Raw genomic sequence first — 15,896 nt, 5'->3', positions numbered from 1 at the left:
AATTGAGTCATTAGGGAACATAATTTTGGTGTTATATGCATATTTTAAGTCAGTTGATCCAAAATATTTGATTCCAAGCACAAATTGAGTCAGGAACATAAGTTGAAATAAACTGAGCTACTATAGAATACGCCAACAAATTTAGAGAATATAAGTTGAATGCAGTTGACCCAAAATATTCAATTCAAAGTACAACTTGATTCGTTAGAAAATATAAGTTAAAATTATCGAGCTAATTATAAATTAGCCTATATAGTTAGATTTATTTAGTATCTTGGTCTTTATATTTTAAAATTTTACATTAGAATCCCTGTAGTCATGAAAATTAAACATCTAATTTTATTTATCTTAACATTGTTGATTTTACGGATGAAAGCAAGAAAACGATGGGCAAAAAGATAATTTTAATGTCCAAATTATATTTTAAGTGGTGATAGATGATAACATCGTTGGGGTCATGGGTGCTTATTATGGATGAGGAGGAAGAGCAATGATGAAAAGTGAGACGATTACGCAGATGCTAATGTTATGCATCTACACAACACCGATATAGATGTCGAGCAATCCTAATATAGATGTAAAGCATCGCTTAATATTTATGTCGACGTCAATGTAAATATAAATATAGAGTAACATCACTTTCTACCTACGTTGGTATCAATGTAATTACTGAGCAACGTCAACACAAATATAGAGCATCAACATTTGCATTATCACTTCTTTTCATCCACGACGGTTACCTACAACTCTAGTTATGTCATCGTATTCGAAAATATAACTGAGATATTAAAAATATTTTTTACTTATTATTTTTATAATTCTATAAAAAAAAAAGAATGATGTTAAGATAAATAAAATTAAATATTTCACTAAAATTATCTTTATACCAGTGTCCTTGTCTCCCTCGGGTAGCTTTTTGTTGCCGTCATTATTTATCTTTTCTTTGCACGCTATCTTGTTGGTTCTCCGACCGTTCCCTCCTCCGATGTTCACTTCGTCTCCGTCGTTAAAAATGGAGGTGATTGGCTGCCTCTTCTCAAGAAGGTCTCTGTCTGCATTTCCGATTCTCCCTCCTCGCCGTCGCCGGTGCCCATTTCAGTCTCCATCCCTGGTTCCTCTCATGATGTCCTCCTCCCCTTCTTCTGCCCAGGTGAAGCTAACTCACATCTCTTTTTCCGTTGGGACTCACCTCTTTTTCCTTCTACCTGATGGTGGTTTTGGTGATCGGTCTGGTGGGAAGGAGGCTTACAAAGGGCCCCGACCAAGGAGGGATTTGGTGGGCGATTGGGTCTCCAACAATAACGGGCTTGTCCGGAGCTTGCCCATCTATGTCGGTGGCCTCTCGTTGCTTGTCGTCCTCCTTAATCGTGCCTTCTCTGGCATCGCCCTTGTTACCGACGCTTCAAGGTATCGTTCATTTTACTTTTTCAATGAATGTTTTATCTCATTTTGTGTATACCTTTTGTCTGTCCTAGTCATTCTCTTAAGGTCTGTAATGTATGGAATTTTGGTTATGAGAATTATGTTGAATTCTCATGTAAAAAAAAATTTCAGCCGATTAGACTGTCCATGTGAGGGAAGAGCTATCTGACCTTTATTTGAGCTCTTCTCGTAATATATGATGAAAACCCTGGACTGATGGAAGCAAAATGGTCATCAAAGAATTTCAGGTTGTGTCAAATTTTCTGTTGCTTTATGGAGGTTTAAACTTGGTATCCACCTAAATTTGCACTAAGCGACTTGGAAATAAAAATTGAACACATTGGAATTATTTTTTTTTAACAAATATTTCACAGTTGTATGAGAAGCAATTAACATTTTCAAAAGTTCTTTTGCAAAAATATAAGATTTCATTAATTTTAAAATTATATTACAATATACAATAAATAATCTCCTATACCTGTAGATACTGGTGTTTGTTTAAACAAAACCCATGGTATATAATCACATGATACATGAATACCCACAAACCGGTTCAGGACAATTAATAAAGATATAAAATTCAATCTAGTCTTAAATACCTCCTACTTTCAGTATTAGCTTGTAATAACCGAGATAACTCAGGAGGGAATTATGATAGCTGTAGTGCTCTCCTGCATATGACAGTGCATAAATGAGATAAGAAATCAGCTTCCTTATTTACTTCTTTATGAGAAAAGAAATCAACAGTCGGTCAAAAGTTGAGCTAAGAGCTTGAATTAGTTCCCTTGTATCCAACATTTCCAAGGGGCTTGACATTTTTTTATTCAGGATCTCCACTGTAACCTTTGAGTCTAACCATATTAAATGTTGACATTACTATTTACACAAGGTAATAAAGTCAATGTCAATGTGAAATGAAGTCCATATGATTGACATTTAGACAAGCTGCATCATTTAATGCTTGTGCGAATGAAATTCCCACTAATGGAACCAAGTTTAGCTAGTCGGGCATGGTCTGGTGCGGTTGGGTGCATCTGCAGTGGTCTGACACGAATGTTTGCTTTAACTGGTTTGGTCCTAAGTGATTTAGCTTAAGCATGTGCTTGGTTAGCCCACGTAAGCACATGGGATGTAGCGCCGATGTTGAAGCACTTGCCTAGGCGGCACTTAGGGAAAGGCACCTTGTCCAAAGAGGGTTGAGGCGCTCAGGCTTTGCTTTGCTTTGCTTGAGTGGTTAGGTGAGCACCTGAGTTCCTTTTGGCAACACTAAGAGGGAGAGAGGTAACAAAAAGAGTGAGCTTATGAAGGGGGCAAGAAGAATAATGCATTGATACTACCCTCCTTTCTCACAACAAAAGAAGGGAAGATTTGGACAATCTCCAATATTTTACCTTCTAACCAAGAAATATCTATCTTTGCAGTGGCACAGATCCCAATACAAACCTGAGGGCTGAACATTTTGATTGGAGAATACAATCTAGTTGGATGCCAAATGAGAATCCCATCAGGATTTGGTTTTGCTTAAATTTTGATCTTCCTTTGAAGCATAATGTGGGCATAAATTATAATCCTGTTGGACCATCTGAAGGGATTCTTAAACATTGTTCCATTAATATAACAAAGTTCAGATTTCTGAATGAAGCTGTTAAAGATTTCTCCTCTTTCATTGGCATGATGCCATTGACGAGCAGTGGATGTGCAAATATTAATATGAGGCCAACGATGGAGGTGTATCATCATTCTGCTCTAGATCATGGATTATAGTTTGTTTTTTCTTTTGTTCCTCTTCCACTTTAAATTTCTTTATTCAGAAAGTTCTAATTGAGCAACTACCTAAATTTTCAACTTTCTTGATCCTTATGGTTGATTTGTTATCCACAATTGAGCACAAATATATCATATAGTTCAGGCATTTTCTTGAGAAAGCTTGAAATTTGCATTTGTTTATATGGATCTGTTTGATTTTTTTTCTTCCTTCATTTATTACATCATTAAGCTTCATAGGATAAACTCATGTGAAGTTGTTCACTGAGCAGTTCACAATCTAGAGCAGATATTTTGACGCTTTCACTGTCTGTAACCAATCTTCTCACTGGTCTGGTGTGGTTGTCGATTCGTCCAAAATATGTTTCTCCGGTGAGTATTACTGTAGCAGGTCAGTGTGCTATTTCCATATTTGGCAATCTTCTTTATACTTATGGTTGCTTTAATGATTCACTATTTCTTCTTTACTAATTTTTTTTTATTACTTGAATATTTATCAGGTAATTCCTTGTGGGGTAGAGTGTATGCGAATAAACTTGGATATTGCGGATCTTGCCATTCATGAGTTGCGATGGTATGACATTTATACCATAGCGGAAATAAATCATTTTGCTTTTTTTTTTATATTACATGAGATTGTTATAAACAAATTGATATGCCTGTTAATGCAAACCATACTCCTAGAGTCAAAATATGTTAGCACGGTTAATCTTGAAAGGTTTTATATTCTTCTTTAAAAATACCATAAGCAAGTAAAACTTTTCACCCTGTTTTTTCGGTCCTCTTCCAGTTGTATGGAAACTGTGTTAATCAGTTTTCAGTAACATACTACAAGGATTTTCTTTTTGGTTTAGATTTGCATTTCTAATAAAACACATGAGGCATCATATGCAATTCTTGAAGTAACTTCTCTATGAAGTTACGTTGGCCATTCCTGTTGAAAGATGCACAATACACTGACGAAATAAAACTAGAAGTCAAAACATGTTATGACAACTAAGTTCTAATGTCATTAATCATCATAGAAAGAAACAAAAAAAAAAAGATAATTTAACAAGCCCTCTTATTCATTATTGTTATGGTTCAAACATATTGAACAGCTAAATTTACTTGTAACTCTATTAGAAAAACAGTGACATGCACATGCTGCAGTGCCCAAAATAATAAGCATCGCCACTTTTTTTTATTTCTTTAGATAAATCCTATTACTTTACTAATGATTATATGTACAAGTGACTTCTTAAGAGAAGAAGCTGGCATTAGGATTATAGATGGCTGCTCAGGCCTCATCTAGGTCCTTGGACTATTATTTTGCCTGAAACTGAAAAAGCATCAACTGACAGGTACCTAGAAAATGAGGCTAGTTCAGTGGCTTAGGTGGACCACCCAGGTGCCCAAGTCCATGAGAACATTGAATGCTTCAAACTTTACAAGTATTTTAGGGGTAAGGTCTCCTCCAGCTTAGCATGCGACAAGCCTGAAGCTGGTTATGGCAGTCTGAGTGTCCAAGTTCCTGGTTTGATTCCATACAAAGCTGCAATATCCTAACTTGCAGGTGAGTGTTTGTCAGAGAAACAACTTTTGGTTTGATTCCATACAAAGCTGGAAATACCATAATTTTTAAATTAATGATGAATCCTCTCACAAGGCAGACATGCCTTATGGTTGTATTCTTTTTTTATCTTTCTGTTTATATTTTTTTCGTAAGCCACTTCGGTGACCTATTTTTTTTAATTTCCCAGTCTAATAGTCTCATTTGCCTTCTGCACCTTATAACTTAGAAATACTGGAACGTGAAATCATATTACAGCAAAACTTTTGGGCTACCATATGACTCCAGTGTGCATTAGGATGTCTTGAAGTTTTATTTATTGCAAATTTATAATGCTAATATTTTTATATTTATTTTTTGTATATGGATAATGTTCAGCATCCAAACCATCTTGAAATACAGTTTTTGGATGTCTCACTTAGTTCCAAAATCTTATAAAAAGTTTAAGAAATTCTAATTGAAAAACTTATTATAAACCTTTTATGGTAAGACAGATAAATTTCTAATAATGCAGGGTATGGGAATCTCTTTCATCCACAACCTGTTGTAGATCCTTGGTGGTTATTTATGGAGGAAATTGCTTTCTTCAAATTGGAATTGCAGCTGAATCCCAAAATGAGACTGGAGTTGCAATGGTAGTTGATGTACATAAATTGCTTCAAGGATCACTCTGTAGAAGTGCAATTGGATCTGGAAAACGTACATATCACAACCATTCTTTTTAAGCAGCTAGTTTTTCTTTCTGTATAATCTCGAGTTCTAATTATTGCATCTTGAGGAATGCACAAATTAAAATAACTTCACTCTTTTATCCTTGTTGGAAATTTTGACTATGTTTTTTGAATCCTACAGAAAGCTATTTGGCGAACCTTTCTCTTTATCCAGGAAGGTCTGAGCTTCCCTTTTTGCCAAGTAATACACAGGTACTTGTTATAAATTGTGTATAAAGAGAGAATTTTACGTATTTGCTAGATACTGAATGCATCTTTTTGATGCTTGAATCTACTTTCATACTTGTGCTTGTTATATATGTCTTGTTTGACTTCTTAATTCAAAAACTATGCCACTCCTAGTACCCTTTATGAAGATAGTTGTAAAGGTGGTTTGACTTACAGAAGATGAAAATCAGTAATGTTACAGAAAATTAGGAGCATAAAATTTAATCAACTCACCTTGGAAGTTACATCTTTGTGTTAGAAGGGAAAAATAAAAAAAGCTATTTGGGAAAGTAAGACATAACATAGAATCATTTTATCTATGTGATTGACATGAAAAGTGATAATGAACTAATACATGGTCTGTCACATAGACTACCCAATTTCAGGCCGTCCACATCCAGTATAGGGGTTATTGGGTTTGCACTCGGAATAGGGCTTACCACCTGATAGCACCTATGAACCAGGCTTACCGCCTTGTTTTAAATTTTTTTAACAATTTTATTTTCTTAAAATCCTAATAACCCAACCCACCTTGTGCCTCTCTCTCTTCTCCTCGTGTTGTCTGTCACTGGTTGCTGCCTCTTCTTCTGGGTCACCTCCTGCTGATGTGCTGTCTGTCATCACTCCAGCACGGACCAGACCCATACCAGTTAGGGGCCATGAACAAGCACAGATGTGGTACTCAAATTGTAGAACCTTGGCTACAACTATTAAATCAGAATCAAATTGGAAGAATTAACCCAAAGTTCATGAGGCTCCTGCATCTGGGTGAGGGTCAAATATACATATTCTTACTAATCAGAGTCACCACCCGTAGTACTTGTGATGATAGTACCTTAGGTAATTTGTTTAAATTTATTTTTTCAGATAACCCCACAAAAACATGAATTAGTGTAAACATTGAAAACACTATAAGTTTCCCTCTCTTCCATCCAAGGTTTAAAATACCATATATTTTGATTGCTATGGGCCAACTGGGATGCAGATTTAAAATACCATATGTTTTCATCTTGTTTGGTCCTGCATTGGTTGTACATCTGACGAGCTCACTGTACCAGGCTTCCTAGGTAGGAAACATATTGGTAATTGTACCGGGTGGTACCCGATATCAATACCATTTTCCTTGGTTTTGATAGCTGTGGCAATTGGCTTTCTCTTTCTCTTTTTTTTTTCTCTATTTCTCTCATGCTCTCTCTCTTTCTTTTTCTTCTTTTCATGCATTCTCTCCCTTTTCCCTCTTTTGCCTCCCCATCTTACTCTTCTCTGCTGCATCGCTGCTTTTGCTTCCTCCTACTGGTGTGCCTCCCCATTTGCCTGCTCATATTCTCTCTTCCGCCTTCTCCTCCTTGTCCATTCCTCGTCCCAGTCTTCCTCCTCTGCCTCTTCCTCTATATTCTTCTTCATCAATCCTCCACAGTCTCCTTCTCCTCCTCCCCTCTTCATTTCCTGTTTCTCTCTGCTCCATGCAGTACTGACCTATGCAGCAAGTCAGTATGTTAATCCACACTGGTTCTGTACTGGTCCAGCCACTGTCAGCCTCCATAACTTAGCTGTTAGAGCAGTGACTTTGGGATATAAGAAGACTAAGAAGAGGAAGCAATGGTTGGGCACGGTGAAGGTGGTAGCCCTGGCAGATCACAGGCACTGGCTGACCAGTTTAATTCTGTTGTTGAGGAACCATGAGAGAAATAAGAATTTGTGATCATCATAACTATGTTACCACATTCTCAAGATTGATGCAATGATGACAACAAGAATGATGGCATCGATGGAGGACACACACGTATCCCAGCTAGTCAGAGAAGTGGTAGGACATGCAGATCTCAATGCACAAACAACCAAGCACTACGAGAGACTAAGGTTACCACTAGGGAACACATCATCATGGTTACTCTCCCATGGGGAACTCTCTTGAAAATGTGCATTATAAAAGTCCTCGTTTTTTTCATATGTGGTACCTGCATAGATTCCATGATCTGAGTTATGATGTTGTTGCATAGTTCATATATAACAAGGATTCACATGGGCTCTATGATAACATGACATGTGCCTATATTAGCCGGGAGTTACATAGGGGGATATTATTTGTTGATTTGCTTGTGGCATAACATTCTTAGTTAGATTGCATCATGTTAGAATCATTCCAGTATGTCATCCCTGCATTATAGAAAGAGGTCACTGTGGCTGTGGTCTAGTTTTAGTTGTTTAAAGATATCTAATTAGTTCATCAGACCTTATAAATGCGATAAAATTGAGAAGACACCTTGAAACGACAGGATCTAGTAGAATAGTAAAAGTGTAAAACCACTAAGATTTGATCCAAAACTATTGGAGCTTGATTACATGAGATTCTTCATTATATGCAAACAACATCCTCTTGCAAAAGAAACCACAATGATGTTGCACTGTGTGCTCAATTTAAATATGTCGAAGAATGGTTATTCTGTGACTTCTGTCAGATCATGCAATGGTCACCTTTTTTTCTTTTATAGCTTCTTCTCTTTATACTTCTTTATTAGATACAGCGTGAATATCTCCTCTTAAAATATGCAATTTTATGCTTTCCAAATGGTCATGCAAATAGGTTATAACAAACTGTGATCATGATTACTCTAGTGTAAAACATCAAGCAAGAATACTTGCAACAGAGACTTTCATCTTTTGATTATGCCACCATTCTTTGTCATTTGCTAGATGCCCTTGAGAAGATACATTTTTGGCACCTTCTTCAAAATTCAGCTTTACTTCTCCAGATCAGTCAGTTTTTAACAATATTTGCTTTCTAGTCAGTAATCTTACAACCGCTTGGAGATAGAGGAATTGCTATCGTTGGTGGTGACATTATCAGGGGATTCACCAATCTTGATCAGGTTTATTTTTTTCACTATAAAATGCTATATTTTCCTTTTTTTATTTCATAGGAGTAGTGTGGTTAATATTGTTCATTTAGATGTTGCAGAGACTTTGTGCATTAATTCAGTTCTGCTGAAAATTTGTTCATGCATTGTTGACACCATTTAGGAAATGTTGTAGATCTAATCACAGATAATAAATGGCACAAATTATGGTGCTTCTTTCACAAACCCTTTATCACATGAATCAAGAAAAAGATTGCAAGATGACAAGAAGGAAATATTAGCTGTCAGGACTGAAGTAGTTGATTAGCACCCTTCCATTTTAATCTTTCAGTTCTAGAACTCTCCTTTTCTGATACTTTCTTTTGCAAACAAGGGACTATTTGCAAGTCACCATCCTACTTGAGTATCCTGATGCTCATATCATGGGAACACTAATCTTATTTTCTATAAGACCTTGGTTAGCCATATTGAAGGTTGATTGGTATCTGCCGTTCCATAGTATGATAGTTGTTACTCTTTTGTTTACTAACTTTGATTGGATCGATCAGTGAGTTAGATGCCATCACAGTTGGATTACTGTTAGAAATCTAAGATAAGTAACAGTGGGTTCCTGAGGTGTAAGTTCTAGAACTTTAGCTGTGCCTTGCACACTGTCCAGATCTCTGTCATCATTATCCCATGGTCCTCTAAAGATATATCTCTGTTGGTAGTGTAATCCTAGTACTTCAAAGAATAGTTAACGTTTAGAAGATTAATTGAGTATATATAGAGCAAAGTCCATTGTTCCACTTATTTGCCTAGATCTAGACTTGAGTCTGAGTTAGCCTGGAATAGTCCAACCAGTCCAGATGGCCAACCGTCTTAGTTGTTGCAGCACTCATTTAAGTTCTATCAACTCCTTTTCCAATAATATTGAGATATCAACTGATGATATTTGGATCCTGGTAATATTATCCACCACTTGTATTATACTTATCTAAATTGTTTGATTTTTTTTTCAAATATACTGGCCTCTTAATTCAATTGAGTGGTGGTTACAATTTAGAGGATCGTCATTGAATATCAAAGCAATTGCAGTGCAACTCTTATCACAAACTATGTCATCTAGCAGATGCAAACGTAATTGATCAACATTCACCTTAATTCATACAAAGGTTCACAATCAATTATCGTATAAACATTTGGAGAAATTGGTGTTTATGGCTTAATGCAATATAACATGTGTCCAAGGATGTAGTGTGCTGAAATTGACAAGGAAACATAGGAGCCAGAGATAGACCCATTTGACTTCTAGTTCTACAATGATAATTCTGAACCAATGCTCAATTGCATCTGCCTAATATTGACACTATACTGGTTCAACTATTCACAACATCAATATAATGATGACAGTCGAATTTCCACCGCACTCTATGCTCCAGAGTCATACCAGCTGCAATCATACTTGCCATATGAGCCTCCTACAATAAGAGCCATCACTGATGATAAGGTGACAAATGTGACCACGTTATTGCATCAGTAGCATATAGTTTACCAGTATGAAATGCTGTGGGAGTAGTTCTATGCATGGGTACTACAGATGCACTATATCAACATACAAGTACCATCATATTCCTGATCCACCGGCGGTCGATTCACATGATTCATCTTAGTGGTAGGAGCACTACAAGTATCTCAAGAGTCGGTACTAGACCCATACCTGTCCTAGGTGTAGCGGTACGAATCTGAGCAGGTATGTCTTTGGTTTACATCTTATTTAGTATTATATAGACCTAATTCAGTTTATAATCATCTAATTTGGTTCATCAGTGATGGTCTTTTGCGAGCTAAACATAAAGGTTTCTGCAACATCGGAGTTAATATGCTAACTAAAAAAGTACATGGCTCAATTTTGTACCAGAAATGTCTCAATTTGTATTGCCTGTCCAGATGAGAGATTTTTACTTATCTGTATCTCATCTGAATTTTAATGAGTAGCAATATAAAAATGCCCTTGGCTGAATCATAAGTTAGCAATTGGGCATCGGTTTAGAGCAACATCAATATTTTTCACTAATAGATAACTGTCAAGGCAACTAATATAGCTATTTTAGTGAAATTTTATGTGAAGAACAATTTAATAGACATTTTAAGTGACAGACTTTGTCTAAGATGCATCTTATACCTTGAACACCATAATCATCTAAGATAACATAGTGTGATCATCATTTAGATATGCCTTCTTCTATCAAAGAGATCTTTTAACAAAGTTCAATTTTCATGATAAATGCTCTTGATCATTCTCATTTAAGCTGCTAGTCCTAGTAAAACGCATGCTAAAAACCATATCTTTGTTGTTTGAGCATTTTATACTCTAATTATCATGGAAGATATATTTGTCATCATAAATGCATTAATTTGTGAAAAAAAATACAGTAACTTCGGGGTTTGAGGTTCTTAAGATTCAGCGTCATTTGTAATTTGAATAATTCTTCTTAGTGCATATGATAAATGAGTTACTGACTTTTGATATGTAATATCTTTGTCATTTGAATCGTTCTGTTCAGTATTAGCAAAAAAAAATCAAGTTTAGAAAGACTTATGCTGAATTTTAGGTTTTATGTTTTGCGTTTGTTAGAACTGCAAGAATGAGCAGAATCTCATCTCTTCTTTACTGTCTTAAATATTTTATGATTATGTGATGTATTTTTATATCTTTTCTATATACGCCATTAGTTAATGTGAAAGAAAATGAACACAAGGAAAGAAAAAAAAGGATCTTGAAATGAGCTTCGCCTGTGCTGTAGGCATGGATAACATTAATTGCAGAGAAGTTGGATGCTACATTGTCAGAATTATAGGGTATGATCTCATTCAATTTTGTGAAAGTTGTTCAACTTAATCTTTTCCTTGTACTTTAATATAGTTTTTATTTGAATAATCAAGATTAAAACAGAAGATGTTACTCCTGGAAATGACAACTAAGAACTGAGAACATAATCTTGTATCCTCATGAAACCCGATTCCTTGCCATGCATCAGAAAATTTTATCTTGCTCTTTCTATTGAATATACAAATTATCTGAATTAATTCTTACCATGCTTCAGAAACTTTTATTTGGCTCCTTTTATTGAACATACAAGTTGTTTCTGAATTAGTTATAGAGTTCCATACTAATATTGTTTTGGTGTTTCTACACTTAATACACATTATACCTCTTTTCAGATTCTAACACTCGTGTTCATAGTTAACCAAAATGGCCACATTCATCCTCCACTCTATCAGAATAATTGTGTACTTAAATTCCGGCACTCTATTATCAGTTCTGTGCACAAATGTACGCGGAGTCTAGACAACACCTCCTACAATCCGTCTAAATCTGCCCTAAATCCTTGCACCTTCATGAATGATACCAGGGCATCCATTACCCAGATTCTATGGGCACATTATATGTGGAGGTCATGAAAGGTGCCCTATGGATCTATGGAATGTACAAATACCTTATATGGTTCCCAAGATTACATTGGCAACGGCTGATATACTTGGGATTGGCTAGTAATGACTGAGAATAAATTTAAAATTGGGCAAAATACTTAAGAAAATTTTGAGTAATAGTCGGTGTTTAGTTGGATTTGTTTAGAGGAAATTATGGTTGGTTAGAAAATTTTGTGATTGAATATAATGAATGGATATTTAGTTGACTAATTGCAATCAGTTAGAGATATTTTAGAGGGAAGTGTGTGAAGTGGCTAGGCTTCCAGTTAGAATACTTAAGTTTATCTCTTGATTTCCTCTTTTTTCTCAGTTTATGGTAGCATAGGTCCATTCAAACCAATTTGTTGGAAGATATTTGTGTGTTGTTTTAAAATTGAGTTTGGAGCAAGGTAATTTAAGCTAAGTTTATAAGTTTTGGTCCAACACCTGTATCAATTGCTGGCTGGACAGAGATGGGTTCGTTAAGTACCAGTATATCAGCACATGATAAGCTAATGCATTCTATCAGTGTGGATCAAACAAAAAGAGGGAGATATCAGGGGAGGAGGAGGATGAGAGGAGGAGAAGCAGGAAGAGAAGGTAGATAGAAGTAGGTGGAGAAGGATGAGGAGGGAAGAAGAGCGGAGGAGGAAGAGAAGGCTGAGGAGGAGACATGGCATGGTGGAGGGGAATGGGTGATGTAGCTGGGTCTGGTGTGAGATGGCAAAGTAGCTGTAGTGAGGTGGTGGGAGGAGAATATATTGAGGGGAGAGCGACTAGAGAAAGAAAGAAATCGAGGACCATGGGAGGGAAAAAGAGAAAAAAAGAACAACTATCACCGAAAACCTATAAAATAACACCGGATGATGAGCTTTGGTTTGGTAAGGTTACCGAACAGTAACTCCTGTCTCAGACGGAAGGCAAAATTACTCAGTTCCATCTCCCATTTTCTAGTGGGACCGGTAAATACTGGTTAGAACAAATTGGTTCAACTTGTTTGTAAAGTTTTTGTTTATCCGAAGGACAGGTGATGAAGAAATATTTGATCCAAGGATATTGCTGTCAACAGCTGAGGATTTTACCAACTAGGTAAGTTTTTAAATCGTTGATTTAAGCAATCTGAGACAATCTGGTGAGTAGCTAGGGGAGATTGAAGTGGATCACGTGGTACATGATCTTGTCACTCCTACCTCTATATCTGATGGGATTCACGTAATGGCTTATCGAAATGATCTTTACTGGGTTTCTCTTTTATTTTTGGGTGATGTTGTTGGGATATATCACCCCTAACAAGATTTCTTAGTATGAACTAGCAATTATCTGGTGCAGTGCATAGATTTATGCATTTTCATAAGGCTTCATTAAAATTGTTCTGTAATTAAATAATAAAAGGTATCAGAAACTGTTAATTTTAAGAACACATTTATGATTAGTACCAGTCAATAAATGCATGAATGCATTATATAATTGTGAAAAACAACTGTCAATGCGACAGCACAAAAAACCTTTCTATTTGCGTGATGTATATTCAAGTACAAATATTGCATTAATATCCATTACATGGAAACTTATGCTTGGGTTTTTCTGTGAGTAATAAACATGAGAAGCATAATGAGAGTCGTACTTGAAGAAATGGAACCTAGAAGGGTAAATGGGCATATTTGACACCATAATTAGATAAAATAATAAGCAATCTTACAATTAAATTTTAAAACAACAATTTGGATTAAGTGCAAAAGATATATCACAATCCCGTAGCAAAGCATGAGTCGTTGCTCGTCGCAGAATGTCCTCATATGTGGAAGAAATCCTTGTACTTCCTTATTTTTAGTTACACATGCAAAAATCCTTTCATCTTTTACCGGCATATAGCAAATATGTTCTCAGAATATAATAAACATGATTCTAACAACAATTTTGAGTGCGCTCATACTCCAACAGGAGCATTGGAGATCCATGATTGTTTGATTGTGGCAAGGAGGGATGCCGATGCCTTTGGCGTGGTGCATTTATATGTTTCGGCATGTCTACGAAACTATTGGCATGGCAGGAATCGACTCCGTGATTTGTTTGGCACCTTACATATTGGTGAACTTGACTATCTGAGATGGGTTTTTGTTTTGTCTATTTTTTGTTGTTGTTGTTGTTTGGGCTACGTATGATCCAACTTTCTTTTAGGTGTAGTTTCAATCCTTGTTCCTTTTTGTATCACGGCCGCTTATGAATTCATGGAACGCGTCAGTTGTATGCTGTAAACTACCTTTTATGTAGTGCATCTTTCCCCTTTTCCAAGAAGAAAAGAAAAAATTCGACCGTGTTGATCAACAGCTTGATTGTACTCGACCCTTTTCCAACAAATATATTTTCTTAAGTTATTTTCGAAGAGCCGAAAGGATTGCTTAGAGCCAATGTGTGGTATGTAACCGAAGGACAAAACGAGATAGTAACCATTAACATCCTTGCTAGGGGTAGAGTATAGAAATAAGATATGCATAAAAAAAAAATTATCAATTCATACTTCTATGTTAGATTATGTGGTTTTATTTAATTAGGTAAGATATATTATATATATGATTGAATTTTGATTATGATTATTGGTCAATAGAAAAGAAGTTTATATTATAATAGAATTTTTTAGGGGATGTTCTTATTATAGACTCTCAGCTCTCGTTTATAAATAGATAGGACCTTTAGGGGCTAGATAGACGCATCTCAACACAGTTGAGAGATTATGGTTTTTCTCTTAATCTCCTTAATCCATCAATCTAAGTGGTCCTATGAAAAGATAAGAAGAGAGGAGAAGGAATTTCTAGTTCTCCCTGTATCTCAGATGCGACGTGGTTATAAATTTTATGCTAACAATCTATTCATTATTTTCCTAACACATAAATAGTATTATAGTTGTTAAATATTTTGTACAAAATGATGGATAGAGAAGTAAGAGAGTACCATGTAAACTTAGTCTTAATTAGTCTTCGAGTTCGAACTAAATAAGTGGTATTCCATAGGCTAATTATATATTATCCCTATGGTAAAACCTTTTTAGCATTCTAGTCTCTTAATTAAAAAAAATTATATTGAAATCTCTATAATTATGGAAGTGAAACATTTAATCTCATTTAACCTGACATCGTCAATTGTACTGACAAAAAATATAGCATATGATAGCACATACATGAATGACATGAAAACGATAGACAAAAATATAATTTTAATAGTAGCGACATATGGTGACCGTGAGTAGCTGTTGTGGTGGTGATCAACGAGAACAATGATCAATCTTGTTGATGATGATCTAAACATCGACGAGGAGGAAGAAGAAGAGGTAAAACGGTGAGGTATCTACATTGGTGCCGGAAGAGAAAGAGAAGGCAAGTGAGGCATTTGCATCGGCACTACATGCTCTGCTTCACTTGCCTCCTCTTCCTCCTTCGGCATTGATGCAGATATAGAGTGACATTAGAGGGGGAAGAGGGGGCAGAGCGATTGCAGTGTTGACGCAAATGCCTCACCTCCTTTCTCTTCCTCCTTCATTGCCAACGTAAATGTCTTATCGCCTACCTCCTCTTTGTTGATGTTTAAATCAATATTAGCAAGATCGACTATTGCATCATCATTTGCCACCACCACCCATGACGTCAACATTTGTCATTATTGTTGAAATTATTTTTTTATCTATCATTTTCATACTATTCATGCATGTGTTGTTACGTGCTGTATCTTTTATCAGTAAAACTAATAGTATTAGAAAAAATAAGATTAAATATTTTACTTTCATAATTATAATAATTTTAATATAAATTTTTTAAGTCTAAGGATTAGGATACTAAAAGGTGGTCTAACTATAGAAATTTCAATATAAATTTTATAAGGAGATCTAACTATAGGAGGTAATATGTAATTAGCCCA

The 15,896-nt window shown here is 35.7% G+C and overlaps 1 protein-coding gene across 3 annotated transcripts; it reads left to right on the top strand.

Moving 5' to 3' along the window:
• Positions 1-919: 919 nt before the first annotated feature.
• Positions 920-14,257, top strand: LOC135651949 (protein COFACTOR ASSEMBLY OF COMPLEX C SUBUNIT B CCB4, chloroplastic-like). 3 transcript variants are annotated; one of them, XM_065172616.1, is made up of 9 exons: positions 920-1,150; positions 1,244-1,407; positions 3,459-3,558; positions 3,687-3,760; positions 5,253-5,437; positions 5,591-5,661; positions 8,463-8,546; positions 11,321-11,375; positions 13,929-14,257. In XM_065172616.1, the coding sequence occupies exons 1-8, from the start codon at positions 986-988 to the stop codon at positions 11,372-11,374; spliced, it is 897 nt and encodes a 298-aa protein (XP_065028688.1). In that variant the 5' UTR covers positions 920-985; the 3' UTR covers position 11,375; positions 13,929-14,257. The 3 variants fall into 3 exon arrangements, 2 of the variants coding, with proteins under 2 accessions (XP_065028688.1, XP_065028687.1); XM_065172615.1 differs by having other exon boundaries at positions 921-1,150; positions 1,241-1,407; XR_010502003.1 differs by lacking the exon at positions 13,929-14,257 and having other exon boundaries at positions 921-1,150; positions 1,241-1,407; positions 8,467-8,546; positions 11,321-11,376.
• The last annotated feature ends 1,639 nt before the right edge of the window (positions 14,258-15,896 follow it).

This window comes from Musa acuminata, chromosome BXJ3-10 (genome assembly GCF_036884655.1).
Source record: "Musa acuminata AAA Group cultivar baxijiao chromosome BXJ3-10, Cavendish_Baxijiao_AAA, whole genome shotgun sequence".
Lineage (NCBI taxonomy): Eukaryota > Viridiplantae > Streptophyta > Magnoliopsida > Zingiberales > Musaceae > Musa > Musa acuminata.
The sequence above is the reverse complement of the archived record's forward strand: the minus strand, read 5'-3'. Positions and strand labels throughout refer to the sequence as shown.

What these genes read in the sequence shown, in the direction of transcription:
- LOC135651949 (XM_065172615.1), top strand. Translation starts at nt 986, where the DNA reads ATGTTCACTTCGTCTCCGTCGTTAAAAATGGAGGTGATTGGCTGCCTC. An exon ending in GTCCAAAATATGTTTCTCCG is followed by an intron (nt 3,559 to 3,686) that starts GTGAGTATTACT and finishes AATATTTATCAG; the next exon opens with GTAATTCCTTGTGGGGTAGA. An exon ending in TGCAATTGGATCTGGAAAAC is followed by an intron (nt 5,438 to 5,590) that starts GTACATATCACA and finishes TGAATCCTACAG; the next exon opens with AAAGCTATTTGGCGAACCTT.